The 25,065-nt window shown below is 38.8% G+C and overlaps 5 protein-coding genes across 17 annotated transcripts in view; 2 read left to right on the forward strand and 3 right to left on the reverse strand.

Annotated features, from left to right (window-relative positions):
• Positions 1-1,486: 1,486 nt before the first annotated feature.
• On the reverse strand, positions 1,487-2,816 carry anapc16 (anaphase promoting complex subunit 16). 2 transcript variants are annotated; one of them, XM_077503875.1, is made up of 4 exons: positions 2,699-2,816; positions 2,244-2,388; positions 1,767-1,841; positions 1,487-1,693 (listed from the first exon to the last, which is right to left on the reverse strand). In XM_077503875.1, exons 2-4 carry the CDS (start codon positions 2,383-2,385, stop codon positions 1,584-1,586), a joined length of 327 nt encoding a protein of 108 aa, XP_077360001.1. In that variant the 5' UTR covers positions 2,386-2,388; positions 2,699-2,816; the 3' UTR covers positions 1,487-1,583. The 2 variants fall into 2 exon arrangements, with proteins under 2 accessions (XP_077360001.1, XP_077359999.1); XM_077503873.1 differs by having other exon boundaries at positions 2,632-2,783.
• ascc1 (activating signal cointegrator 1 complex subunit 1) lies at positions 2,233-6,950 on the forward strand. 2 transcript variants are annotated; one of them, XM_077503860.1, is made up of 10 exons: positions 2,233-2,751; positions 3,127-3,210; positions 3,308-3,410; positions 3,490-3,587; positions 3,782-3,960; positions 4,061-4,194; positions 4,272-4,391; positions 4,484-4,608; positions 6,240-6,313; positions 6,459-6,950. In XM_077503860.1, the coding sequence occupies exons 1-10, from the start codon at positions 2,661-2,663 to the stop codon at positions 6,573-6,575; spliced, it is 1,125 nt and encodes a 374-aa protein (XP_077359986.1). In that variant the 5' UTR covers positions 2,233-2,660; the 3' UTR covers positions 6,576-6,950. The 2 variants fall into 2 exon arrangements, with proteins under 2 accessions (XP_077359986.1, XP_077359987.1); XM_077503861.1 differs by lacking the exon at positions 2,233-2,751 and adding an exon at positions 2,764-2,971.
• Positions 6,951-7,299: 349 nt separating this feature from the next.
• The window catches only part of sbk1 (SH3 domain binding kinase 1), a 30,267-nt gene continuing 12,501 nt past the window's right edge, over positions 7,300-25,065 (forward strand). The window contains exons 1-6 of one of the 3 annotated variants that reach the window (XM_077503859.1): positions 7,300-7,431; positions 7,681-7,720; positions 10,213-10,370; positions 12,664-15,235; positions 20,049-20,213; positions 20,310-20,385. In XM_077503859.1, the coding sequence (XP_077359985.1) occupies positions 20,348-20,385 (38 nt within the window). In that variant the 5' untranslated portion in view covers positions 7,300-7,431; positions 7,681-7,720; positions 10,213-10,370; ... (1 more) ...; positions 20,049-20,213; positions 20,310-20,347. Of the gene's footprint in view, positions 7,432-7,680; positions 7,721-10,212; positions 10,371-10,907; positions 11,008-12,663; positions 15,236-19,456; positions 20,386-25,065 lie in introns of those variants that run through there. The other 2 variants (XM_077503858.1, XM_077503857.1) reach the window with 2 other exon arrangements.
• On the reverse strand, positions 8,183-11,390 carry decr2 (2,4-dienoyl CoA reductase 2, peroxisomal). Of its 4 annotated transcripts, XM_077503871.1 has the most exons (11): positions 11,328-11,390; positions 11,218-11,232; positions 10,849-10,950; positions 10,656-10,724; positions 10,393-10,444; positions 10,185-10,320; positions 9,417-9,541; positions 9,230-9,323; positions 9,068-9,172; positions 8,670-8,923; positions 8,183-8,422 (listed from the first exon to the last, which is right to left on the reverse strand). In XM_077503871.1, exons 3-10 carry the CDS (start codon positions 10,947-10,949, stop codon positions 8,703-8,705), a joined length of 903 nt encoding a protein of 300 aa, XP_077359997.1. In that variant the 5' UTR covers position 10,950; positions 11,218-11,232; positions 11,328-11,390; the 3' UTR covers positions 8,183-8,422; positions 8,670-8,702. The 4 variants fall into 4 exon arrangements, with proteins under 4 accessions (XP_077359997.1, XP_077359998.1, XP_077359996.1 ...); XM_077503872.1 differs by lacking the exons at positions 11,218-11,232; positions 11,328-11,390 and adding an exon at positions 11,091-11,192; XM_077503870.1 differs by having other exon boundaries at positions 8,187-8,422; positions 8,735-8,923; positions 11,218-11,383.
• Positions 12,294-21,151, reverse strand: LOC144005576 (retinol dehydrogenase 13-like). 6 transcript variants are annotated; one of them, XM_077503865.1, is made up of 10 exons: positions 20,811-21,148; positions 20,561-20,667; positions 20,297-20,437; positions 19,926-20,164; positions 16,220-16,338; positions 15,688-15,843; positions 15,484-15,588; positions 14,984-15,196; positions 13,735-13,836; positions 12,294-12,902 (listed from the first exon to the last, which is right to left on the reverse strand). In XM_077503865.1, the coding sequence occupies exons 4-10, from the start codon at positions 19,991-19,993 to the stop codon at positions 12,595-12,597; spliced, it is 1,071 nt and encodes a 356-aa protein (XP_077359991.1). In that variant the 5' UTR covers positions 19,994-20,164; positions 20,297-20,437; positions 20,561-20,667; positions 20,811-21,148; the 3' UTR covers positions 12,294-12,594. The 6 variants fall into 6 exon arrangements, with proteins under 6 accessions (XP_077359991.1, XP_077359989.1, XP_077359992.1 ...); XM_077503863.1 differs by having other exon boundaries at positions 19,926-20,190; positions 20,297-21,148; XM_077503866.1 differs by having other exon boundaries at positions 16,818-20,164; positions 20,297-21,147.

The raw sequence follows: 25,065 nt of genomic DNA on the forward strand, positions 1-25,065 counted from the left end.
CACTGTGTCCCAATAGGGAGGGCGGTGGTGGGGGGTGTGGTGGGGGGTGGTCCACGTCTTACAGTGCGGTGCGGCCCACTGGCGAACCCCCAAGAATATGTAGGTCAATCTTTTCCTTGAATTGGTGGTCGTATTTCTTGCAGTTTTTTTTTTTTAATATGTACTTACTGTACTTTTTTTACTTCACTCAACATTATGGCTAATCTATTAGACCGTTTTGAATAATTAGTTGTTTTATTATCTATTTTTATGTTGTTTTTTTTACATTTAATATTGTACTGTAAAAAAAAAAAAAAAAAAAGTCTACACACCCCTATTGAAATGCAAGGTTATTGTGAGGTTAAAAAAAAAAAATCAGCTCAAAACTTTTCCATGTCCAACTCAATTAAAAAAAAGGTCAAAATAAACAAGAGTAATAATGTGCTTGCATAAGTGTTCACACTCTCTTGTGATTGTGTTCAGAATTAAATCACAAAAACCTTGCATTTCAACAAGGGTGTAAAATGTATAATTTATACAAATGTCATACCTTTTATACATTTAAATAGCACATTTTAAATATTTACAAATATTTTTTTTAAATTGTGTTTTCTTGATCCAACATTTTGTTTCACAATTCACGCGTTCACGTCACAGCAGAAATGAGAATCCAAATTTGACGATATGAACTCGAGATGATCATTTAGTTCCTGACGCCTGACTTCTTAAAGTGTCGTCGAGCACGCCAAACTTTCCAACTCCCTCCCTGGGATTAAATTCCAACTGCGTCCAGAGAGGCGTGCCATGGCCCAGCGCCTGGACTGTCCTTCTCCAAGTGCGACGGTACATTCTGTACGCTCCACACCCTCCTCGCTACAAATTAAAAAAAAAAGACACACACACGCTCATTCACTTGGGGGGAACAAAACACCGTGTTTACTCGTCAACACAGCACGTCCGCTGATTGATACGAGACCTGTGACGTCACGCTTCAACGAGAACATGTTTGTGTGTGAACGAGCACAGTTTGAGAGATAAACAGCAGCTGACGCAGAGAATGCACACGACTTATGTGCATGAACGGGTTGTTTGTGGCTGCTTCTGTTTCGCCCGCTCAGATTTATTGGGAACTAGGAAGTAACAAAATGCAAATACGTATTTTGCTACTGTACTTTTAATCACTCTTATTAGTCATTCCACTTCGGAACACTCTTATCTCAAATCATTGTTCTATATTAAAATCAATGTAATTGCTCTTTTCAGAAAAAATAAAATAAAATTCTGAAATGAGAAAAATAACACTCACATTGTATTTTAGCAAATCATACAAACAGTATTTTGTGTGCGCTTTCTTTTTGCTTAATGTAAACAATTTAGAGTAAAAGTTCATTTTTGCGTTGCACAGTTTAGTCTTTTAATTAAGCACAGGAGTTGAATTAGAACTTCTACTTTAACATATTTTTATACAAGTAAATGGCTGTACTTCTAGGTAGGGACACAGTGTAAGTACGTTTTCCACCTTTATTTTATTAGACAAAATATTAAAAAAGAAATTCCATGCCCCCCCACCATCCCCCATAAATGATGCCTAGGTGTGTGCTTCTTTATGACGGCGTGAATCCCAGGAGCTGTTCGATGGGCTTATACCGCCACTCGTCCGCTTCCAGCTCCTCCACAAGGCTGGCCAGCTTCTCCATGCGAGAAACTTGCTGATCTGTTGGGAAATCAACAATCATAAAAAAACAAAACAAACAAACAACAAAAAAACATTTGTTTTAGTCACGTACCCTGTTTGACTTGCTTCAGCGCCGATGCCACTTGGTAGCTGAATACCGACTCACAAAGAAATCTGTCTGAGCCGTCTGAAAAAGGAAATACATGAGCGTTAAGCAAACGGCAGCACGTGGGACGACAGAAGCAGACACACAGTAAAGCTGAAGATGACAAAAAAAAACAAACTGATCAATTTTTACTTTTTGTCACACTGCCACTTGCGTAAAGTGAAAACAAAAAAATACAGCATGTGTGGTACTGTAATGCCCTCACATGTAGACGTTTATTAAATAGAACAAACTGTTAAAAATAATAATGAGTACAATCACAAAGAGCTACTGTAAGCCGCAACTCACACCAAAATATCCTGACGTCACTCACTCAGCCACGCCCCTTATCTCAAGTCAATGCTGTATTTCAATTTAAATCTTTGTTGTTGTTTTTTTAAACAAACATTCTATTGTGTATGATAATAGTATTTCTACACATACCTTCCATCATTTCGCCAGCTCCTTTGGGGTAAGTGTACAGGACCTTCCTGGGAGGGATGAGCTCGGAGGCGCTGAATCCCGAACCCGTCACCGAGCTGCCGCTAACGCCTCCGGCCGAGGAGGACGATGAAGACACCGCCATTGCCTGCGCGACATTTTTTTTTTTTTTTAAGAAACACGCGTTTGTCACTTCAACTGCATTTTTAATCTGACGCTAGTAAAGCAACGGCGTTCATGGAAAGCAAACACTATCGTTAGCTCCTGCTAGCCACGGCTAAACTAACGCAAGCAAAGCAGCCGATCGAGGATATGACAATGAACGCCGTCACCTTACAGAACATCGTTATTTGATCATGTTTTAAAGTAACTTATCAATGCGCGTGATAACCTGAAAACTTTGACGTCAAATCCACCCAGATGATGCTGCCGTTTGTTTGGATCAAAAGGAACCTTACCTACACTTTGCGACAAAGACGGTCGTTTGCGGCAAATAACAGCGCGCTTTACGGTAGATGTCACTGAAGTAAAATGGTTACTCCAGCTTTACTTAAGTTGTAGATCTACTACCACCTGCCAGTTAGTCATAAAAACGGAAACCTTGGCCCCTATACAATTGAACGAATATTTTGAACGTCTATAATCAGCAAATGATTTCATGCTAGTTAATTGTTGCTCCACTGTGACACATTCAATATGGCGGCGATGTTGACGTACGAGTCGGCTCAACGGTAGGATCTCTAAATATAATGCCTGAGCTCAGCTGTATGTACGTAGCTAGAGACTAGCTAGTTAACTAGCAGTTTAGCGCAAAAGTAATTGTTGTATTTTTCGCGGACTCTTGTTGAAAACATGGACGTTTTACGGCCTCCTCTAATTAATATAGATGGAAGAATATACAGAAGGAACGTCGTTCAAGAAGAACAGTATGAGGAGGAGGAGGAGGATTTCTCCTACATGGGACCACCTGGTAAGTGTATGTGGAGTACATTTTGTGACACGCGTTAACTCTGTAAATGAAAGTGTGGTTTAGTAAGAAATGATACAAATGATAATTTGTAACGTAGAGAGAGAGGAATTCGAGACAGAGGAAACCTGTGATACTCATTTGATTGAACAGACTGATAGAGGGTTCCGTTGTGCCATTGACGTGCCAACTGTCATGTACAAGTGAGTCATACCAAAGTATAAAACGCACTTGTTTCTCATTAGAAAATATCCACCTTTCTGGTTTGTCTTCTTCCAACAGATACATCATTGGGAAAAAGGGAGAAACACGTAAACGCCTTGAGTCGGACACAAAGACGTCAATTAACATCCCCAAGCAAGGAGTGGATGGACAGATAGGTACAACTCTGTGGAGCCTCACTGGAAATTAGCCTGTTTTGAGGGGGTGGCCGTGACATATGCAAATTAGCCATTGTTCACCCTGCCCCCTTCTACTGTTGTGCCACTACCAAATACGGATTTTTGTACTAGAGCTACTTGTTACAAAGTCGGAAAGTAATTGTAATTGTAAAAGTAATTTAATGTCATGACAGTCGTCACAGGGCCGCACAAAGCTGCGGTCTCCTCAGCCATCACAAGAATCGAAGTCCTCGTCGACAACTTCCGGAAGAAACAGCAATTCACTCACTTCCTGTCATTCCCACTCAATGACCCCAAAATTCAAGAGGGATTCATGAGGTTTAAAGACGACGTCTTGGAGCAATTTTCACAAGTAAAAGAAACAAACAGAGCATCACTTTTTTCCCATATTGAGTCAAAACTGGATTTCAGACAACTTGTGTATTTTTTATTTTATTTTTTTAAACGTTTAGGACCACGGACTCGATGAAAGCATCTTTCAGAACCCGGCCAAGCTTCACCTGACTGTCGGCACCCTCACGCTGTTGGACGACTCGGAAGTGAGGAAAGCATGCGAGCACCTGCAGGACTGTCAAAACTTTATCAGGTATGTTGTTGATTTGGATAGAGCTTATGCCGTTGTGCTTTTTATGAATAAATATATTCTCTTTTTTTTCTGTCAAGGGACATCACAGAAGGGAAGCCTCTGCCTTTACAGGTGGCGGGCATCGAGTATATGAACGACGACCCCGCCATGGTGGACGTCTTGTACGCTAAAGTCAACATGACAGACGGCTGTGATAAGTAATGAGAGTTTAAAGCAAACAAAAAAAGTAAGTTTCTTTGTGTTCATATTGACTGCACTCTTTTCAACGTGTGTGGTTATGATGTGACAGGTTGCAGGTGATTGCGGATCGCCTGGTGGAGTATTTTGTCTCTGTGGGACAGATGGTCAAAGAGTGGGACAGAGTCAAGCTGCACGCCACTGTCATCAACACCCTGTTCAGAAAGGACACCACAGGTACATAAACAATTTCAGACTCGTTTATTTTTGTTAGTTAGTTGTGAGGCTTATGATGTCATTGAGGTGTATTTATGTATTTGTTTATTTATTGAGTGCTAAATAGGGCTGCTCAATTATAAAGAAAATTATCACGATTCATTTGGTACTAATTGAAATCCCGATTAGACAATCGTTTGTTTTTTTGATACAAAACAAAAAAAATGTTTAAAAAATATTAAGACAAATAAATTTCTTTGAAACATTATAATTAAGCAAGTTCATTTTGGGCCAAACAAGATTTATTAAATTAATTTAAAAAAATTGTGCAAATATATAAATTTAAACAACTCAAAATTAGTATTAATAATCTTTTATTTTTGTTAACGATTATACTAATTTTGTAAATAATTGTGGAGTGTAATAATTGAAATAGAATTTCAATTAATTGAAGAGCCCTAGTGCCAAAGTTATTTAAAGGAATATTTGACTCATTGAGCCATTTTCAGTCATAAAAAAGTTAATATTTTGTCTATAATTAATGTGGTAACTTCATGATTTTTCATGTACAATTAATACCTTTAAAAAGTGATTTTTCTACTTGCTGTCGACGGATGATGACATCACTTGTGCTGAGGAAGTAGGTAACGACCAATCATGGCTCAGTTTATTGACCAAACTCAGAAAACTGGTGAGCCATGATCGGCCGTTAGCTACTTCCTCAGCACAGGTGACGTCGTCATCCGTCGACAGCAATTAGAAAAATTACTTTTAAAAAGTGTTAATTGTACATGAAAAATCATAAAGTTACCAAATTCATTCTGGACAAAATATTAACTTTTCACTGCTGAAAATTGTTCATGGAGTCAAGTGTCCCTTTAAATCGTTTTTTTTGGGGGGGGGGGTTGGGCTTCTGTTTTTGTGATATTGAAATTTTTTTACAGTTAATTTATTGATAAGGGAATATCAAAAAGCACGATGGCGTTTGGGTGGTCGAGAATCAGCCGCTTACTTTTTAATTTTTTTTTATAATGATTAATGTGCTTTAATAGTTTCTAAAAGTAGTTGTCACCTGTTTTTGTATTTGTTCACTGCTAATATTTCATTATTTAATAATTGCTTTTTGCTTGATTTTCACATGGAACATGATTTGCATTACACGTGGACAAAAATTGTTTACATTAGGAAAAAAATATAGACACGCACATTAAAAGTAAAAGGCTCTCTGTGATAATGATCGTCTTTCACGATGCAGCATAAAAAAAAAAATCCATTCTAATGTACCCAAGTTGGGCTGCGATGTCGCCACACATAAAAATGTCCGACAACAAATTCCTCAAGAGCCGCTTGTGGCATCCGCAGCTCGAGCTCTGTTTACATGCAGCCACAGCATGTTTTCCAAGTACTGACAAAGGCTTCATTCATTTTGGCCGGGGATCAAGTCCTCCCCGCCCTGCGACGTTCCCAAGCATTTCCCAACGCTGCGTATGTTTACCAGCATGTGGTCAACATCAATTATGGCCCTAAAGTTCACCAACTGAAATAAGCTTGACGTTGTGCCCCCGCTGCATCAGCATGTGAGCAAGACGATTTGATCCCAATAAGACATCGTGATGCCCTCTTTCCTGTCCTCCTTTTTTTTGTTTTCTTAGTGGAGGAGGCCAGCGGGTCAGGAAGACAAGGCACGAATGAACGAGAGGCCTTTGATGCCAGAAATATATTAAAGGTTTGAGGAATATGCTGTATTCATTGCAACTTAATGACATTTTGTACACAAACTCAAAAATCATCACTCCATTCATGTTTCATGACTCAATGACAGACATTATATCCAATCTATTTTCTCCTTTGTGTGTTATTTTTGAATGTAGACATTTGGAGCGTATCATTTTGGAGAGCTGGATCTCAACACAGTGTCACTGTCACAACGATATTCCGCCGACTGCACGGGCTACTACGCCTCTGCAGGAAGCATCAGCTTCTCCTGAGGTATTTTCACGAAGATTTTTTTTATTTGACACTTGACTGTCAGACTGTCAAGTTGGACTGGGGGATTCTGTCCAGCAGGGGGCAGCAAAGCCTTTTGTCTCCCATCTCATAAACATTTAGGCTGAAGAATGTAAAATTCCATAATAAAAATGACAATAACGACATAACCTCCTTGGCAGAGATATTGAATATCTGACTGTGATTTGTGAGCTGTGTAGACCTGATAGGAATTATTTTTGAATCACTGCGTTGGCTTCACCTGACGTCTCACTTGGAAGAGCCGCGTGACCCAAATTGAGTCCCAACTTTAGCATCCAGCTGTCAGCGATGAGGATTATTTATTATTGCCTTGCCAATAAAACTCAGCGGAAGCACACGTGTGTAAGATGTCATTAAAAGTTTTTTTGGACAACTCTTCAAATCAAAATGGGAATTTACTAAGACCTTCCTTCCCTGTGACAGATCATGCATAAAGGTAAATATAAGCATTCATAATTGCATTGTTGGCGATGAAATGTGCATGTAAAGCTTCTCCCAGACTTATTGTCACAATTGTACATCATAAACTGTGGCATTTTTGCTATGAAGACTGGAAAGAAAGTAGAAGAAAACGTCACGTGAAAACACAGAGCACAGAGAAAGTGGCAACCTAAGATGGCCGCCAAGCCACTTGAGGTGCCTGTGGCCTGGCACTTCTCAGGGGTGCTGCCACCTTCTGGACGTCTGCTGTGGAATTCTTTTTCGTTGTCAAGACAACCAGTTAATTACGCTCATTTGCCTACATATGAATTGAACGTTCTCGCTGTCCGTACGTAACCGGTTCATCAAGAAAGCCTTCGGATCAGTGTCGTTCGAGTGAGTATTTTAAAGATTTTCAACTGCCGTTTATATGTGTAAGTATATACACGACCTAGAAGAATCTTTGTAACACTCTCTAGTTTGTTTATTGTTCCTCGCTAGCTCATTGGAAGCTCGCTTGCTAATATGTCAACAAAGCCGGGTGGCTACGCAGCCCACAAAATAGCACTCAGCTGTCAATCAAAAGTCAATCAAGGAAGGGCGCTTGACTTGAATGTTTGGTGTGTTATTTTATTCCCCAAACAGAAGCTACAACCTGCACATCTCGATTCCAACTTCTACAAAGGTACACAATATTGAAAACTTATTGTATAAATATTGTAACAAAGCCCAAAATTGTGTTTGAAGTGTAGACATAATACTGAGAGCTGCCTCTAATACTTGGGTTGTCAATTTTTACGTAGCTTTATTTTGCTGGTGTATGGAAACACCTTTGGCATTTTCAATGAGAGGCCATTCAGGGCAGGGCACTATGTCAAAGGGGGACCATTCTCATCGCTACCATCTATGAATTGTTGAGATATCTTATGTAATTTTCTGAAAAGTCCACTGGCTATTGATATGGCATAAAATATGTAGTGCAACCTATCACATATATTTTTGTAACCTCGCTTTCAAAACTAATAGTTTCCCGTCAAAAACGAAAACAGCAAAAGTTATTCTGATTTTATAAGAGTGGAGCTAAATTATTTACTAATTACAGACCTATTGTTGCTGCCAAAAGTCTAAAAAAAAAAAAAAAATCCAGGAAAAAATATTTTCACATAGACCTGACAACTTTATTGAGAAACACAATCTTCGAAGTGAGAAAAAAAAAAGACACAATGACACAATAAAGATTTAAAACTAAAGGATGTTGCTTAATTAAGTCTGGACAAAAGCAACTGACGGCAATGTAGAGTTCGTGCATCACAGTCTTCAAACATACAGCAAATATGCTACAGTTTTGTTCATTTTTATTTGTCTCTCTTCTCAGATGACCAATAACCTGAAATAAAGAAGAAATATACATTATTTTTGCAGTGTCATTGTGAGGCATATTATAAAAAAAAAAAAATAAATCAGTGATGCTGCAAGAAATGATTCAATTGCACTTAATTAGTCTAAATATAGCCATTTACATATTACAAATAATTTCGCCATCTATGACAGAGACATATAGTGACAGGCAAACAAAATAAATTCACTTCCATTTTCTACACGTCATTCGAAAAGCCACACCTCCTCCTACACACCTGGATCAGGAGGAGGACAGAAGAGCCCCCTGCTCAGAGTTTAGCGGATTTAGAGGAGGCTATACCCATCAGCTTGGAGATGTCGTTGGCGGAGGTCAGCCACGACCCGCCGTCCGCCACCAGGATGGCTCCGGTCACGTACGACGAGGCCCGGCTGGCTAAGAAAAGCGTGCAGTGGGCCATCTCGGTCTTGTTGCCTGATCGTTGCAAGGGAATTGACCGGAACAGCCCGGCGGACTCCCCTGTCGGACCACCTTAGATGTTTAAAAAAAAAAAAAAAAAAAAAAAAAAGGTGTTGTCCAGAACTGTTGTTTTAGTGAAGGCAAAACTCTTTCACTGGCTAATTGATTAAATCAATTTGATCTCTCATGTAAAAAGATGCACATTTGTTTTTTTACCCAGTCTGCGGAAGCCCTCTGTGCCAGATATCGGACCAGGAGCCACAGCATTCACTCTCACCCCACTGGGTCCCCACTCCACTGCCAAATGCTTGGTCATGGCATCTCGGAATAGGAGAAATATTCAAATTCTTAAAACTGTCAATTATAAAGAGGTCTTACCATTTGCAGCTTTAGCAGATCCAGCATGCACTTGGAGCGCTTGTCCCTTGTATCCAAGTGTTGCAGAGATGTTGACAATGTTGCCTCCGTGATCCTGATCACAAAAATCAATTAGATATTCTAAATATAGATTTAATGACAAAATTGAATCCAAATATTCACTGCCCTCTTGTGGTGGCTGCTGTACCTTGAACCACTTCTCATACACAACTTTGCTGGTGTTGAACGTTCCCAAGGTGTCGATCTCCATAATGGTCTTGAAGGCGTTGAAGGAGAGAGCACTGGCGGGACACAGGAAGTTTCCGGCAGCATCTGTCAAAAGACGCCAAACCTTGAATTGATGATTTGTTTCAAGTGACACAATCTTGTGTGAGAGACGAAAGAGAGATTGGCATGAAAAGATAAAAGAAAAGTTGATGATTAAGCCAAAATCTTTCACACTTGATCTTTGTTCCAGGGTCACATAAGGCTCACTCTGTTTTTTAAACTGGACCACTGTGCAATTACATTATCAAGAGTCATGTAATAATTTGATTTACCTATTTTCCTTGAAATGGAATGAATTATGTATAAATATAATTAAATAATTGGTTAACAATTGATTGAAAAATATTAGCAAAATATTTTGTTAAATCATTATAATAAATTAATTATATACACAAAATATAAAAAAAAATGAGAATGCACTGTATTTATTATTAAAATAACCCATTCAAAAATATTTCCCTTTATTAACATATATTAAATAATGTGTTTATTTATTGTACAGAAAACATGAGTAAAACAAATTTTCATCTATATTCAAATTGCCTAATTATATAATTGGTTATTTAAATGCAAATAAAATTACAAAAATACATGAGTATAATATACAATTGTATCTATATTTCACATTATTTAAATGAATTGTATTAAATAACTGGTTGATTAATTTTAAATAAATTTTGAGTCTTACTGTTAACAAGGATGTCTATGCGGCCCAGTTCTTTGAGGGTCTCATCCACAGCCGCTGAAATGCTCTCGGGTTGCCTCACGTCCAAGCACAACGGGAGGCAGCGTCGTCCTGAAACGGCACACAGCTTCTTCGCCACCTGGAGGAGACATTCAACGATAATCATCCAAGACCGACATTTTGGCAAAGGTAATCACAAGATAATTAAAACCTCAGTGAGCTTATCTTTGTTTCTGCTGGCAATCACAGTGTCACAGCCGTGCCTGAAAGGAAATTTCACTTGTTTTGATTTGCACTAATGTCATTTTGTTATTTGTGTCCAGTTATTCAAATTCAAAATGCAATTAGAATAGTGTAGAAACGTTAATTTATTTCAGTATTTCAATTTAAAAATAACACGGCAGGAATTTTACAAATAATTATTCACATAATGCCGATTCCACTGAAGTTAAGTAGGGCAGCATCTATTCTCACCTCATGAAGATTTCTGCTATGCGTAGTCCAATTCCTGATCCACCACCTGTGATAAATGCTACCTGATCTCTGAAAAGATCAAGATTTCACAGTCACTTCATGTCATAATCACTATGCCAGACTGCTACTATTTAGCAATGTGGTCATTCTAAACCACATAGATTTATTGTCCAATACAGTACTCGATACTTACTTGAGTAAGTCTGGGCTGTAGATGTGAGTGTATGAAGTCAGGCAGTCATCAGAAGCAATGTCTTCAGGTAGCACATCACATACTCGCTGTGGTTCTGCCATCCTAAAGAAGAGACATGGAAAAAGGACTTTCATCAAACATGCCACTAATGCATGGACGGTATGTGTACACACAATGATGCTGTACTGTTAAATCCAATATTATGGTTTAAATAGAGGGTGTTCATAAAATCTCTTCATTACCTGGAATCAATCTTAAATGAAAACCTAATTCACAACTTTTTGTGTGTGTTAGCATCTTGGTGCTGTCCCGTACTCTGCAATCAAAGTCTATGAGACATCTAGCTAACTTTAGCCTGTTTTTCTTTACCTGTCGAAGAGCAAACTGTTCGAGAGCGCCGAAAAGAAATTTGAAAGCGTCAATTTCCAAAAAAATGATCGAGGTTAGTCTTCCAGTGTGCCTTTTTATACGTCCCTTACTTGTGAAGTTGGAACAGTTGTTTGTACCTTGGACGCTAGTTTTTCGGACGGCTGTTTACAGGGCCTTCTGGGAAATGTAGTTTTCAATCGATTTGTTTCAAATTAATACTGTAGCATGTATTTCTAAATTATTTTTATATATTTTGTTTCATTTATATAGCGGTAATTTGCGATTAATGATTTTGAACGATTTTACATGTATATTCAACATATTTTATTTCACTAAACACTTAATGAATTTTATATTTACATCAATCATAAGTAATAATAATAAGTACAGCTATTAATGATTTGTAATAATTAGTTATTCCAAAATGTGACGAAAGATTTGCGATGTCGGTTAAGTCAGATATACTGTACAGTAATTAGTTATTTTGTTATTGACCGCCAGGTGGCGGTACTGCTTAAATTACCAAATCGGGTTCGATTGGCAATGACCAAAGGGGCAGGCGTTTCGGACCTCAATCTAAATTGAATTTAGCTACGATGTGGCTCAAAATACCATAGGAATTTATAAAGTTGACTATTGTAGTTAGAAAAAAAAGTCGTAATGTTTATGATGAATTCATTATAGAGAAATACATAAAATGTTTGGAGAATAAAGTTCTATAATCCCATTAGAGTGACCTTTAAAAATTGTCCCAGCATCTCTCAAAACGAGCAACAATAACAGTAAAATCTCTTGTGGAGATATTCGATTCAAAGACTAGTGCCTACCTTGCGGATATTTTGCAAGCACTGATAATTAAATTTTTGGCACTTTCGTCCATGACTTCTTTTTTTTTTTTTTTTTCCAGGGAAACTTGCTTAAAAGAAATATAGCACAAAGGCATGTGAGCAAAAATATGTTTACTGAAATCAATTGAGCCTTGCTGCTAATAGTGAAAAATTTAATTGTTGCCAGCCCCGAAAATGGATTTAGTCGTTTATATTCATGACTTCAACCATAATAAATATGCCACAAACTAAGATAACAAAATACTTTAATAACATTTTGATTGCATCTTAAAACATTACCCTGAAAAATAAATAGCATATAGACAATTTTATTTCTGCAGGTTAAAAACAGACATGCTGTGAAGATTCTCCAGATTCCAGAACGTCCAGTAACTCGGCCTAAACTGGAATGGATTACCGGCATTTCTATTCATTTCAATGGGAAAAGATGATTTGACATACATGTGTTTGAGTCACTAAACAAATTTGTAACTCAAGGCACCACCGTAGTCCATTATTGCTGCCGGTCCGGGGCAGTAGAACAAACGTGCTACAACCCCACAGCCCCAACAACTGGTCCTGGCTTATGTCCATGTGCTTGTTGACTTTGTGCCGGCAGGTTGGCGTGGCAGGAATTGCTGTTCTGTCCGTCGTCCTCCTTCAGACCCACCAGCCTGCTGCTAATCTCCCACAACCTGCGAGCTGCATCCTCATCCATGGCCTGCGGAGCTGGCTCCTTTTCTGTCAACACGTCGTAGTAGCGTCCCGTCACCCCCTCCAGCTCTTCAGCCACGGCCAGGTAGACGCTGGGCTGGGCTCCCAGCTCTGGGTTCTTAACCAGAAGGGAGAAAAGGGGACCTGGGGAGAGAGAGCGTGATGGCGGCAGAAACATTGGCGAGTGTTCAAACAGTTTTGTTGATTTGAATTGTAAATGGCTACACAAACATGGGGAAATATACATGAGCTGTGTGGCCTTGTTCTTTTTATCCACTAATTAGTGGGCCCGTATTTCCATCGCAAAAATGAAATGTTGCTCTTGAGCAAAGCCTGGCCTATCATCATAAATTTGAACATTCCAATTGAAGTCTAAAAAGCGTCTGGAGTGTTTTCCACTTGCCAATAATGGACTCCACGCCTTTTTTTTTTTTTTTTTTTTTTTTTTAAATGGCCATCGCATTGATGGGCAAGCATTTCCAAGGTGGCTGCCAAAATGTCTACTTGAAAACAGGTGCTTATTATTATTATTATTATTATTATTATTCAAAATGGAAGCTGCTTTTTCTTTTCTTTTCAAGAATTCTACTATACTCTCCCACTGGTCGCTAAATCAATGGAGGCTGGTGCTTGTGGATGTCACTCTGCCTCATCTATCCTTCTTTCCTTACTTTAGTCTTTCCTCCGGTCTCTTGAGGTCTCCCTAATCTGTTGGAATTTAAATGTTGCTGGGGTTGGTGAAAGATTCTAGTTTTGTAACTCTGTGTTTGTTAGGTGGTGTGTGGTTGGTGCTGGATTTCACTTTGTTTCATCTTTCTTTCCTTTGATCCTTCCTCTGGTCCCCTGACAACGTCATGACTCTGGTAGGATTCTGAAGTATCCGGTTAAGTTGAAGGATATGGGATTTTTAACAGGTTACATGTGAATTAAAGAGCACAAACTCACTCGCCACACAAAAAAATTCTACTATACTCACTGAGCACAGTGGTGGAGACTTGGGATTGGTGCAGGCCAGTGTGCCTGCCAAGCTGAGTGGAAACAATGCCGGGGTGCACAGCATTCACCGTGACTCCTGTGCCTGTCACATATAACAACATTGAGGACAAGGGAAAAAAAATCAATTTTTTCTTGGCATCTTTGCCTTCCCAACCTCCTTCATTTCCTCAGAGTTGCCTTTGTTATTTCTTGAATGGATACTTCCATCCTTCCTTTGCTGAAACTTACTTTTATGTCCTACCTTACATTCCATTTTGACCTCTTTTCTGCCTTCCTACCTTTCTTCACCTCATGTACTTTTACACTTTTCTTCCTTCGTTCCAAACTTCCCTCCTTCCTGACTTGTTTCCTCTAAGAACGGCTTTTTATTCTTGAATCATACTTTCATCTTTCAACTTTCATCCTTTGTTAAACCTACTTTTCTGCCTTTATTCATCAGACCCCTTCCTTGCCTTCCTTTCCCCGAGAACAGCTTTTTTTCCCCTTCCTGACCACCCTTTTCCCTCCATCATTTCCCCAGATTGTTATTCATACATCCTTCCTTCGTTTGCTTTTTTTTTTTTGCCTGCCTTCCCTCTTTACTGGCCTCCTTTCTTCCATCCAACCTTCATTTGTTATTTGTTTTTTTCCTTCCCCCAGACTCACTGTTTTACATACTTCCTTAGTTTCAACCAAAACTTGCCATTTTTCTACCTGACTTCATGAGCCCCTTCTTTTCCTCTTCCTTTCCGTTCCTTTCTTCAAACCTCCTTTGTATGCTTCCCTCCTTTACTTAAAACAAAACAAAACAAAACCCAAAAAACGTATAAATATGTTTTTAATACTTTATCCTTCACTCCCAAAAACATATTTATACGTATTTTATGTTTGTTTGTTTGTTTTTAATGCTAGAACATACATAAGGCTTTGATACAGCTTCTGACATGAAGAAGTCACTTAAAGCAATGGTAGTTATTACAAAAACGGCCAGCAGGTGGCAGCAGAGTATAAGAGATCAGTCAAGCCCATGTTGCAACAAGCTCTTTTTGCCAGTGTTTTCAACAGGTTTAGCAATAGAACACAATACTCTGTGGACAGCCAGGAGTGAAGGGGTTGCTTCCGTAAAAATGGCTGGGAGTGAATGAGATTTATTAAAAGTGTATACCTACTTTTGGCTCATCCTGTAGAAATGTAAATAAGAAATAACAATAAAATCTGTTACTGCCTCCCACACGCGCCACTTGACTTGCCTTGTAAACGCTTGGCCAGCTCTCTGGTGAAGAGAACATTGGCAAGCTTGCTCTGACAGTACGCTTGCTTGGTATCAAACTTTTTCTTCTCCCAGTTCAGGTCCTCAAAGTCCATCTTTCCAATCAGGTGGGCGAGCGAGGCCAAGTTGATCACTCTGCTGGGGGCGGATTCTTTTAACCTATCCAGCAGAAGATTGGTCAATAAGAAGTGGCCTGGAGGCAGATAGAAGAAAATATTCGTCATTTTTCATGGTGAGTCATTTTAATGGGTTTTGGCTCAAAATAGAATACCCTCTCGCTATGTCTCAATTGGAAAGATGTTATATAATTTCCATCCATCTATGCATTTTCAGTTTACAACTTAACAGAAATGCATATTTAAAACAACCACACAAGTTTGTCTTTATAATTTTCACTTACTAGATGAGATTCAAACCTAGACTGCAAGCCAGACATGCTAACCACTAGTCCAATGTGCTTCATTCAAATTGTGCATGTACCTAAGTGGTTAACTCCAAACTGCATGTCAAAGCCATCCTCTGTTTTCCAGGCAGGACATCTCATGACCCCGGCATTGTTTATTAGCACATCCACACGCTGCTCCTCTATAAGGCAATATCATTTTCAAGAAAACATTATTTTACCGTACAGCACAGAGCTGTGGACCAAATAAGATTGTGTAACGTGTTTTTTTATGAACTCACTTTCCTTGATCCTCTCAGCGAAGTCCCGTATGGATTTCATAGAGGCCAAGTCAAGGTGGCAGGCGTAAACATGAGGATTCAGGGTGTTACCCCGGATTTCTCTCGCGGCCGCCTCGCACTTCTCCATGTCTCGACATCCCATAATGATCCGACCACCTGATCATGAAGAAAAGTGAGGCAAAGCAGTATTAGATACAGTGAACACTTGATGAGAAGCCATTCCATAACTCACCTACTCGAAAGATTTTTAGTCGAATATAACCAAAGGATTGGCTGAAAAACACAACTTTGTCACACTTAATGTGCTTGTGTAGGATGCAGGCTCTTTATAAATTTGAACTGTGCATAATGTTACAGTGGCTTCAACTTTTCTTTAATCCATTACAAAACATTTATAAAACACAGATCAGTTTTATGTGACTTTTTACATTACATACATTTGCATTTTATCTTTTAAACATGTTTGTTTTACAACATTTATTTAGCTACTAATTGTACTTGGTCGCTAACACTAATCATCATATTTCCACACCTCTCCGGGCCAGTTCCTGTGCAGTCTCTTTGCCAATCCCTGTGTTGGCCCCTGTTATAATCACCGTCTTCCCATTTAGCTTGGCTTTGCTAGGACACCGGCCCCCGGTCATGTAATTTCTGTGAAAGGAATCAAATCAAGAGTTGAGATAGACTCCTTTGCTACAATATCTGGCTCGCATTTCTGTGGTTTGGGTTCAAATCTCGGCTTTCAGCCTTCCTATGTGTAGTTGACATGTGCTTTGCTGAGTATTCTGCAGCTAAGTTCCTCCATTCACAAAAACTACCAGTATTAATTTTTTCCCTGTCTATATGTGCATAATGAGAAAAGCATGCCCCTTCTCTAGGATAAGATAATTTCGTGTAAGAGCAAAAAAAAAACTGACATTAAATCTATAGTTTTAAAAATCAAATCAATTAAGTTTAGTTATATCTTTCGATAGAAAATAATTATCTGAGGGAAAACAAAAAGCAGACAAAATCACGTGTATTTACAGTAAGCCACTACACACACAAAACATAGCACGATATAAATATGCATAATACTGTTGCAGAATTTGCAGTACAATTTAAACATTACTCATTCAAGAGCTACTCACTTCAGTAAGACAGCACATCCAAAAACGGTTCCAAAGAAAGAAATTGGCAACACATACTTCTTCATTGTAGATAAATGTACGTATACTAAATAAATTCAGTAATTGCGTTTTGAGCTGATACAGCAGCAGTGCAAGCACAGCACAAGGTTATGGGCGCTTGCTTGTGACGTCATTGGGGTGCGTGGCATTGTGGGAATTGTAGTCTAGTTCACAGAAGGCGCTTTCAAAAAGCGTAAATAAGCTTTGTTATTTAATGAAACTAAATGTAACAAATAAATAAACACATTGGATTCATATCTTCCCTTTTCAGTAATACTTTAAATTTTTACTGTTAAAGAAGGGGCATGTACTGGGTATGCCATTGTACTTCATTTTTGCTAAATGGCTTTTCACATTATTTCTTATATTTGATTCTGTTACAAATATTTGGAAAATATCCATACTCAAAATTGGAATGTCTTTCCTCTGTTATAATCCTGATGAGCGGATTAGCACTGCAGTGCTATTGTGCCTTTATTTCTTTCTGTTTGCTAAATGTCACACTCATAAGACACCGTTGAACACAAAATGGCAACAAAAAGTTAGAGAAGAAACTTTACTCAGTAAAGAGGCCATTTGAACTTGAGCTTGTATCGCTCCATTGCCGTTTATAGGGCAGCAAGGACACGGGAAGCAATTTCAGGAGCAAAGATTTGGTAACAAGAAAGAAACAAGGCCAGGTGGAAAGTGGAAACTTGAGGCGACACACAAAAAGTAGAAAACTAGGCCGCCAGTCTAGAGTGTGGCAAAAAGGAGATGAAAGACAGAGTGGCCGCAGCAGAGCAGCCTGTTACTGTTACATCTGTTAATAGTTCGAAGGCGTCTTAGCCCCCTTGGTGTGCTTGACCTTCGCTGCTCCCTGCTGTCAGCATGAATACTCGACCTTCACTATGATTAATAGCAGCGCTGTTTCCGTGATAGCCCTGATAAAATAAAAAAAATAAAATAAAAATTTGGCCCGTTTACCACATTGCAGTAGATGCATCTGTTCTGTTCCTCTTGGTACACACAATCCAGTCCGGACTTGGATTAGGTTAATTAAAATGAGTCAGAGTGATAAAGTAGAAGCAAAAGGGGGAAAATTTTTGCTTTTAATGAAAACATTAACGGAATTACATACATTTTTTTCCCTATACAATTATTTGTAATAAGGTATCACATTTTTAGGAAGTGTAGGAACAGATCAAATTATTGTGTAATTTAGTTTGCAGGTTTTGTTTGTTGAGAAACTATCAGAGATACTATTGTGAAGTGACGGTACAAATCTCCAGACTTAAACTCATTTGAGCATGCATTTTTACTTGCCAAAGGGGGACTGATTGCAGTGATTAAAAAAATAAAATAAAAAAAAATGGATAAAATAAATAAATTCAAATATATATATTGCATATAGTTGTTTTTATTTATATTTATTTTTTGTATTTAATAACTAAATTATATTTTTATATCCATTTGTATTTTCACCTTTAGTCATTTATTTATTTTTAATTTTGGCAGTTTTGGTCCTCCAAACCCCCAACCAAAAACAAACAAAAAAAAAGTTAAATTTGGTGATATTTTTATGTCAATCGACCTTAATTCCACAGATTTTACACTGGATAAATTTCACACCACCAATAAAAATATCCCAAAATGTGCTGATATTTTTTTATTTTTTTCTCGCTTTACTAACAAATATACTTAGCCAGTGTGAAATCTGGGTCTGTTTTAATTAGAACAATCTGTGGCCGCTTTAGCAGTTAAAATGCATGCTCTCTCGGGTTTAAGTCTGGGCATTTATTTACTGTGTAAATAAATATGTGATTGTGTGATTCATTTGCCAGGTGGTGTACCATGTAAAATACAGTCCATGCATTGGCTCAGTAAAAGTTGGGAAATACCATTCCTTCCATTTATCGACCCATGCATGCAGCCATCCATCCACTAATGATCGTCATGTCTCCTTCAGGTCATTCCTGTCACGTCCAAGCTGTCTCAACAGTTCATCTTAGCAAACAGTGCTTGGCAGGAGAGCTGTTGTTCATCATGTACAGTTACGGGGACATGCCAGTGCTGTGAATTAATTGCCTAATAGGGACAGTTGGCAAAGTCACCGCGTGAAGTGCCCAAGCTGTTGAATTATGCAAGAGTGGAGCAGCTTGTTCCTTTCGAGCGCTCAAATCACTCAAAGTGCAATAACGGGAGTAGTAGTGCGCTGATTCTACACTCGGGGGTCGGACCTGGGACTGATAAAGTGAGTTGCGGGGACAGTTATTTACAACAATGTCACCTGAGGTTATGAACAGTTTGTGGCGATCCATTCTATTTTTCATGGGCCTTTAGTAGTGGGATATTCAAGTAAAATTAAAATGTATGATTGTGGGAATGCTTCAGCAATCCAATTTACACTTCCAATTTACACTGTTCAAATTTCAACTAGCTTAAAAAATCCACGCCTCCCGGGGTATTCGTATTTGTACAATTTAACTTGGAATATCAACTTTTTCCCATTCATTTTCAATGGGATAGACATTGAACTTTTTCTAAGTATCACTTTCCACGCCCTTATCATCATGACCAGGTCGGTGGCACAGTTGGTAAAGGACATTGTCCAGCAACCAAGAGGTCATAATTTCATAATTTATCTCTCAGTTTACTTCATAAGCATTCCACATGCATTCAAATCTTAGCAGTCAACTATTAGCATGCAGCTTTCAACATTCCCACGCAATTTCTCCAGAAATTGCACTTAGTCTTCTAGTTATTAGTAGGAATGGGCAAGTATTGATAACAGCGACTGATACCACCCTCTTGTGGCTGTTTTGCAATTAATAACTAGTAATTAGAAATGAAAAGAATAGAAAATTGCCACTTTAGTGGTGTTAGAAATGGATTGAGAGGCACTAGGACCCTGCGCATGTGAGCAGTGCAGACGGCGAACAATGAGGAGAGCCGAGTACTAGGGGACCAGCACAGGAGCAACATCTGAGCCACAAACAATCCCCATCCCCTGCACCACATTTCAACCTCGCACCCATCTCCCTCACCCCACCAGGACACGGAAACTGAGCCGGAGTGGAACGTACTCACCTACGCCGGATGCGCAGCCTTCTTCTGGCTTCTTGTGTTTGTGAATGACTGGGACTGAAGTGGGTCATGCGGGAGCACTGGAGGAGCGAAAGATAAACAGCTCCCCCTTCTCACCCTCCGCAGGCGCCCCCCCCTCCTCCTTAGCCTTCTGCCAGAGGAGAGATGATCCGAGCTTGCACACCTCAGCACCCATCATGATGCGATCACTGCATCCTCCTCCGGACAAGTAGTCTCAAAGCCTTTCAAGGAACAGGATGAGAATCAACTGAAAGAGCATATCAACATCAAGTCAGTCTGTCATCCAAGGTGTTGAGATTCTTCAAGGACCTGCACAGGATTTGGAGCATTTTCGACCTTTTTTTTTATTTTACCTGTTTGCATCAGGTTCCTGCACTCTTCAGAGGATCAGTGCTGTGCAGAGAATGCAGGACCATGGAGGAGACAGACAAGTCCCCAGCAGGTGAGCGTATCGTCCAAATGCTCATTGTGTGTTCTGTTATGTATCTAGAAAGCTAATATGTACAATAACAAGTGGTGAAAACAATTATTCTTTATACACACCAGGAGACTTACATTGTTTTTGCATTTTTCATCACTACCTCCCATTTGTTTGGCATTACTTCTGAGCTACTTACGTGCAGTATACACTATGAACGAGACAAAATCACGTGAAATAACCAGCAAATGGATCCAAAGTGGAAACGCTTACGCGGCTTTTGTCACCAACAAGCAAGGACATCATCTGGAAATAAATAATTGACGCTTGAAAAATTGTTACTCACGTCACATCAATCTACAAATTCCCCTCACAAGCAGAATACTTTTATCATAAATGTGGTTCCTTCCACTTCATAAATTCATAATCACATTACATCTGCGCATTACCTTAGAGGAAATCCCATAAAAACGGTTTGTAAAGCTTTCCACACGAAACAGAAAACATAATCATAATCCGAGCCCTAAATGTGAATATTTTTACTACGCTGTGCGAGTGAGTGTATAATTTCCTCCAAAGTCTGCAAACATCTGTGCCATAGCAGAAAAAGAAACAGCTTTTCCATCAACCTGCCGCCACCATCTGGGAGGAAACAGCTGTTTAATATAATATCATTATGAGCCTTGTCAATCAATATCTCATACGGGGTTTCAGTGTGCTCCTACAAACGCTTTGATTGAGCTCTATTTATGCTCCCTCTCCCCGCACAGTTTTCCAATTAGGGCCGCTTTTTCTGGGCTGTTTAATGCTTGGAGAGTGCTCTTTTGTGTGTCGTACACACGTGCACAAACATCACGCAATTAAGTCAAATACTTCATAATGAAACAGTCGGGAGGAGAGGGGGGGGATTAGGGATTTTGCATTATTCTTGTAAATCATCATATACAGTACTGTTTGTCTTGATGTAGATGGTGAAATGGCTCCTTCATTAGGCAACCCCCTCAGACCCAATTTCTGCAGCTCTCATATGAACCCGAAAACCCCCGCCATGTATTTGACATCAAAGCATGTGGCACAAAGCGGGGGGATGCTGGTCTCTCTCATCGGATTCCCCCAATCAAACACTCTTGCTCACATCAAACCTCATAAAGCCAGTGATGATTTACGCTGGGTTATGATTGGTGGGTGTCGTCAAAAATGTGGCAATTTTGGAAATAGATATCCCGAATGAGCCGAACGATTTGATTTGGTCAAGAAAATTTGTGGAAGGATGAAATGAATCAGTAAAATGTCTGCATTGATGTGGTAAAGTTATTGTGAACAAAAGTGGCAATACTGGAAAATGTGGAAATTTGCACTAAGCAGAAAAAAACAATAAAATCTGAATTAGGGCTGCTCGATTATGAAGAAAATATTAATCAGGATTATTATGGTAATAATTAAAATCACCATTAGGACGACATTTGTTTTTTTTGGTCCAAAACAAGAAAATGTTTAAACATAAAAAAAAAAAATATTAAAACAAATAAAATTTTTGAAACACTGTATTTATGCAAGTTCCTTTTGGATTAAACAAAGTTTATTTAAAAAAGAAAAAAGTGCAAATGTATGAATTTAAACACCTCAAACAGCTCCAAATTAGTATTAATAATTTTTTTTACAATTATTCTGATTTTGTCATTTTAGAGTGTAATAATTGAAATTGTAATTGAATTTTGATCAACTCATTCACTCCCAGGCATTTTTACTAAAGCAAACCCCTTCACTCCCGGCTGTTTTACTGGATTTGGACTGATTTTGCCCAAAGAGCATTGTGTTCTATTGCTATAAAAACATGGAACCTACCAAAAGAAAGATTAGTCTCTTCCTTCATCAGGAAAAATAAATAAATTTCTGTCTGTTGCCATTTTGCAGCAATTAGCATTAGAATATAGCTAAGTTTGATCATGATTCACCAATCTGCTTAAAACAGTGGGGAAAAACATGGCCCTGGTTGATCTCTTATACTCTGCTGCCACATACTGGCCTTTTTTTGTAATAACTACCATTGCTTCAAGCATTCTCTTCAGTTCAGAGGCTGCATCAAAGCCTTTACGCTCTAGCATTAAAAAAAAAAACTTATAAGTACATCTTTGGGACGCTTAAAACATTTAAAAGAACGTATATATACGTTTTTGGGAGCAAATGAGTATCCTGAATGTGATAAATAGCAACATAAATGTTCTAAATGATATGAACAGTTTGAATGTAAAATATTTTTGAATTGGTTGCAAGATGTGTTAGGAAGAGGTAAATAGCTTTTTTGGAAATGTTTTGGGGAAAAAAGTGTAAAACTGAAAAATACAGGATCTAAGTAACATTTCTGCGGTTTAAAAATTGGAATGTGGAAGGAGCAGATGATTGAAGTAATATATCAGCACTTAAGGATTGCTGCATGATGGGCAGTAATTGCGATGATGATTTGAGCTGATTTTGATTGGTGTTTGTTTATAGTCAGATGTGCTGCAGTCTAATTGCAGCCGCTAATGAATCTGGATTAGTCCTGTTGTCAGTGTTTGCTTTAATCGCTCTCTTCCTTGTTCGGTATTTGGGTCACATTCGTAGTCAACCTATGACATTTGACAACAGGCTCACTCCACACTAGCTCATTCGGAACAATGTAGCCTTATTTTCTCCCCATTTCCCGGGTCTTTTGCGATCCCAGCAGGACGCCAATATAGCTGCCTTTCAACATGCTCGCTCCATGGGGGGGGTTTCGGAGAGAAGTGATGATTGGACGCACAGAGGTGAGACAAGTCAGGGACAGGATACACTCGCATGGGTCCTGCAGACATTAGCGGGAGGTTTGCCAATATCTCATGTGCTACTTTTTAAAATGTGTTTGCTTCAGGATAGAGCCAATCTGTCACTCACTGACAAGGGCAGTGATCTGTTTTAGTACAAGTAAAAACACCAACATATGGGCAGTGAGCACACTAACGCTCAGTGGTGTGAATTAATCAAGTACCAATACGTCATTATTGTACTTAACTCATTTGCTCCCAATAACGTATAAATACGTTTTTTTTTAAAGTTCTTAGTGTCCCAAAGACGTATTTATACGTTGTTGTTTTTTTAAATGCAAGAGCATACAGAAGGCTTTGATGCAGCCTCTCAACTGCAAAGAACGGTTGCAGAAATGGTAGTTATTACACAAACGGCCAGCAGGTGGCAGCAGAGCAAAGGAGATCAACCAGGGCCATGTAGAAAAAAAAAGCTCAATTACTTACAATTTTAAATAGATTTGTGAAAACTGATGAAACTGAGCTCTCTTCTAATGCTAATTGCTGCAAAACGGAAACAGATAGAAACATACTTTTTTTCCCTGATGAAATAAGAGACTTTGATCTTTCTTTTGGTAGGTTCCATGCTTTTATAGCAATTGAACACAATATTCTGTGGGCCTTGCAAAATCAGTCAAAATCCATTAAAACAGCCGGGAGCGAACGGGATTGCTTCTGTGAAAATGGCTGGGACTGAATGAGTTAAGTAGAGTTTTCAGGCATCTATTTTACCTCAGATTCAGATTAGTTTATTGATTGTAAAAGGGCAATATCCCCCAGTCACTACTCGTCGAGGTATTTTCAACAGGTTTGTGAATAATGATGAAACTTAGCTAATTCTAATGCTAATTGCTACAAAACATAAAAACTGATTAAAAAAAATATACCGTACACTTTTTTTTTTTTTCCCCTGATGATTTTCTTTTGGTAGGTTCCATGTTTTTATAGCAATAGAACATGAAAATGGCTGGGAGTGAATGAGTTAATTTTAAATGGCACTTGAATTCGTACTGTCTTCTAATTTGACACCAGTATCCGTACTACTTTTTAAGTACAGAGTGTGAGTACGTAACTTAGATCCTTTATTGCCAGTGCAGTGTGAGTCAGATAGGGATTTCAGGTCCATTTCGGAGGCTGTAATTTGTACAATTCAAGGGAAGATGTGTTTCCTCATAGTTAAGTGGAACTCCTTCAAATGGGGAACAGGAGCTCAGTCATCCCCAGTGGATGACTCATCACACCAAAAACAAGTTGTCCATTAGTGTAAAGAGGGAGATGAGGCGAAATCTATTTACTTCATTTTTTTTTTTTTCCTCCCTAAGTCCCTTGTTTGTTTTCAGGAACAGGCAAGAGGGACAAGGACAGCGCTATAAAAAGGGTAAACAGTCTAAAGCTGCTGACTCTGATCCCCTGACCCACTTTAGTCATACTGATGTTCTTGCTGAATATTAAAATTCATTTGTTGCGCATGAAAGGGTGCTGCATCATCGCTAATACCCTCGGTTGTGTATCGTCAACATCTAAATTGTAATTTATGCGCTATTTTTTATTCAGAAGTTTTTTGACGCAGTTGTTGCTGCATCGAATTTAGTGCGAGTGATTACAGTGCAGTCCTACGCCGCTGCAAACTACAATCACAACGAGGATGAAAAACGAAAAATGTCCCGTGTGACGATGTCCTTATTTTTCGCAAAGCACTTTTCAGGAATTAAGATTGGAGATTATTTTTAATCTGTCCTTGAATTCAACTAGCGTTATAAAGAGATTTGTTTTCACGGATGTAGCGGGATAGAAAACTTGTCAAGAGGATCAAAACATTCCTCACATATAAAAAGTGCGTGAGCGTCTTTAAATTGCTTACAGATTATTTAGACTGAGTGGG

This window comes from Festucalex cinctus, chromosome 17 (assembly GCF_051991245.1).
Source record: "Festucalex cinctus isolate MCC-2025b chromosome 17, RoL_Fcin_1.0, whole genome shotgun sequence".
NCBI lineage: Eukaryota > Metazoa > Chordata > Actinopteri > Syngnathiformes > Syngnathidae > Festucalex > Festucalex cinctus.

Coding starts and splice junctions, on each gene's coding strand:
- LOC144005576 (XM_077503865.1), bottom strand. CDS start 19,993: ATGACCCACTTCAGTCCCAGTCATTCACAAACACAAGAAGCCAGAAGA. Junction 15,844..16,219: donor ACAGGAACTGGCCCGGAGAG/GTGTGGAAATAT, acceptor CTTCATGATCAG/GTGGTCGGATCATTATGGGA. Junction 15,197..15,483: donor GTTTGGAGTTAACCACTTAG/GTACATGCACAA, acceptor ATCTGCCTCCAG/GCCACTTCTTATTGACCAAT.
- decr2 (XM_077503871.1), bottom strand. CDS start 10,949: ATGGCAGAACCACAGCGAGTATGTGATGTGCTACCTGAAGACATTGCT. Junction 9,542..10,184: donor CATAGACATCCTTGTTAACA/GTAAGACTCAAA, acceptor GTCTTTTGACAG/ATGCTGCCGGAAACTTCCTG. Junction 9,324..9,416: donor TGTATGAGAAGTGGTTCAAG/GTACAGCAGCCA, acceptor TTTTGTGATCAG/GATCACGGAGGCAACATTGT.
- ascc1 (XM_077503860.1), top strand. CDS start 2,661: ATGATGCTGCCGTTTGTTTGGATCAAAAGGAACCTTACCTACACTTTG. Junction 3,961..4,060: donor TCTTGGAGCAATTTTCACAA/GTAAAAGAAACA, acceptor TTAAACGTTTAG/GACCACGGACTCGATGAAAG. Junction 4,609..6,239: donor GTTCAGAAAGGACACCACAG/GTACATAAACAA, acceptor TTGTTTTCTTAG/TGGAGGAGGCCAGCGGGTCA.
- anapc16 (XM_077503875.1), bottom strand. CDS start 2,385: ATGGCGGTGTCTTCATCGTCCTCCTCGGCCGGAGGCGTTAGCGGCAGC. Junction 1,842..2,243: donor AGCTGGCGAAATGATGGAAG/GTATGTGTAGAA, acceptor TTCCTTTTTCAG/ACGGCTCAGACAGATTTCTT. Junction 1,694..1,766: donor GCTGAAGCAAGTCAAACAGG/GTACGTGACTAA, acceptor ATTTCCCAACAG/ATCAGCAAGTTTCTCGCATG.